The 2,606-nt window shown below is 36.7% G+C and overlaps 1 protein-coding gene across 2 annotated transcripts in view; it reads right to left on the bottom strand.

The window, feature by feature from the left end:
- The window catches only part of DNAH12 (dynein axonemal heavy chain 12), a 256,283-nt gene that overhangs the window by 84,524 nt on the left and 169,153 nt on the right, over nucleotides 1–2,606 (bottom strand). For both annotated transcript variants that reach the window (XM_031935192.1, XM_031935193.1), the window contains exon 50: nucleotides 1,022–1,153. In XM_031935192.1, coding sequence (XP_031791052.1) covers nucleotides 1,022–1,153 — 132 coding nt within the window. The remainder of the gene's footprint in view (nucleotides 1–1,021; nucleotides 1,154–2,606) is intronic.

The raw sequence follows: 2,606 nt of genomic DNA, 5'->3' as shown, positions 1-2,606 counted from the left end.
TGTGTGTGTGTGTGTGTGTGTGTGTGTGTGTGTGTGTGTGTGTGTGTAAATGAGAATAACTTAATAAGAGCCTATTTATTTTCTCAATGAAGGACAGAATGGCCAAAAAAAAAAAAAAATCTAATTCTTTAATTCGGGAATTTAAACCCACGTATTAAAAAAACTTGAAGAGAAAATTAGCCTGTATATTCAGTTTAGAATGGATATTATGCCTTCCTTTTTAAGGGATGTATCCTTGAATAATAATTGTAATAATAACAGCTAACATTTATTGTGCACTTATTGTTTGTGAGGCTTTACACCTAAAAACTTTATATGTATTAACTAATCTAATTCTCTCATTAGCTTTATGAGGTAGATACTATGAGTACCCTCTTTTTAATGGAATCCCACACGTTAAATACCTTAACCAAGGTCACGCTGCTAGTGGGACTGAGATTTCTGAATACAGATACTCTAGCTCCAGAGCACATGCTTTTAACAACTTCACTATACTGCTTAACTCAGCAGATTTGTTGGAATACCCAGAAAGAATCTTAGCTGGAAAAGTACAGGTACCTCAGTGTTCATTTAGTTCCAAGCCCATGGTAGTGGAGAATTCTGCATAGACAGAAAAGGAGATGGAAGCAACTAGAACCACATTTTTTTTTTTTTTTTTTTTTTGAGCTGGAGTCTCACTCTGTCACCAAGGCTGGAGTGCAGTGGCACAATCTTGGCTCACTGCAACCTCTGCCTCCTGGGTTCAAGCAATTCTCCTGCCTGGATGACAGGTGCCTGCCACTGCATCTGGCTAATTTTGTAAATTTAGTAGAGACAGGGTTTTACCATGTTAGCCAGACTCATCTGGAACCACATTTTTTTGACACCACATTGTCTTAGCTTTACCCTAGAATATATGCAGACAATATCTGGAAAACAATGTTTCTTCCCTAATTTGGGTACTGTTGATATTTGATAATAGTTGCTGCTGACAAGTTCTGTACATTCATGAATATGATTCAAATCTGTGTCAAGTTATTACCTTGCCTCCAGTCCCTGAAGGATCTGAAATTTTTTCTGGTTTTATATCTTTCATGACACAAACAGCAGCCATAACTAGTTTAACACCAGATGGAGGATTCTTCATTGATTTCACAATTGTAATGTCAGCTGGCTAAAAGAAAAAAACAAAAACAAACAGGACATCTTCAGAATAGTTTACTTTTAAATAATGAAAAAATTTTAAAGTAATGTTGGAGAATAATGAAAGCACCCCTTTTTATTTGAAATCAAAGTTTTTTTGTTTTTATTTTTGTTTTTGTTTTTCTTTTTACTTTATGTGGTTATGAAAGAATTAGCAAAAGAGAATAAAGAGAATTCAACACAGATTAAGACTAATGGTTCTCAGATGTTGGGGAGGTCAGTCATAGATACTTATGAGAATATAATGGCAGCTCTAAATCCACCAGAAAATACAGTTTTTCACATATACAATCACATACCACACCCATATGTGGAACCTAGGTTAAGAATCATAATTTAGATGAAGACTTAATTCTATATTTGCTTCTATATATTAGTTGTATTGAAGATGAAAGAAGAGGTAGGTCCCAATTCCAAACCTATTTTCTAAAAAGGTATACATTGTTATAATAGATACTATAGATTCATTTACCCACTCCAATATATTTCTGACATTCCTTGCAAGATGCAAATGCTGGAAAGCTAACAACTATATATCTTAGTTTTTCATGCAACTAGAGTTCTGGGTGAGAATTTGATTCCAGATCACTTAAGTGATACTAGAATTCAGACAATAAATGGGGAGAGTGGCAGGGTGCAAGACATCCATTGTGACCATATAGATTATAGTGGAGGTTATGTGGCACTGTATGAAGGCTCTGCAGGCTTCCTGCTCAGAGGGACAGCTGCTCTGGTAGACCATTTCTGCAGTATGGCTTTGTGAGTCATTCCTGGAGGCTCAGCCTCTTCCAACAATTCTGTAATCCATTTATAAAATTCCCTAAAGAATCTTTGTCTGCTTATACTAAATAGAGTCAACTCTCTTCTAACTAAACTCTAACTCAGGTAATACAGCATTTGATATCAGGAAGGGTATAAGCAACAGACTGTCAATGAAAGGGGACCCTAATATTAATGACCTAAATTGGTGAGAGTTTGAAGGCATCAAGAATCCTGTATCAGGGGATGGAGTGCTGAAAGTTCATGGAACATAGAGAGAAGTTACTTACTTGAGAGTTACATGAGAGAAGTTGCTCATGGTCACCTAGAATGGAGTGCCTCTTAAAACAAGGCTTTGTCAAAATAAGTAGCTGCTGTAATAAATCTCTAAGGAGAGAATGCAGAAAGATCACAGGGTAATAAGTGACTCTTAAATGTGCCAGAAATTAGCCAGGCATGGTGTCATGTGACTGTACTTCCAGCTACTCAGGAAGCTGAGTCGGGGGGTGGGGGGGGATTACTTTAGCCCAAAAGTTTCAGGTTGTGGTGAGCTATGATCACATCGCTGCACTCCAACCCGAGTGACAGAGTGAGACTCTGTCTCAACAAGAAGAAAGAAAAGAAAGAAAGAAAGAAAGAAAGAAAGAAAGAAAGAAAGAAAGAAA

Source organism: Piliocolobus tephrosceles, chromosome 2 (assembly GCF_002776525.5).
Source record: "Piliocolobus tephrosceles isolate RC106 chromosome 2, ASM277652v3, whole genome shotgun sequence".
NCBI lineage: Eukaryota > Metazoa > Chordata > Mammalia > Primates > Cercopithecidae > Piliocolobus > Piliocolobus tephrosceles.
This window is presented reverse-complemented; position numbering and strand designations above follow the sequence as displayed.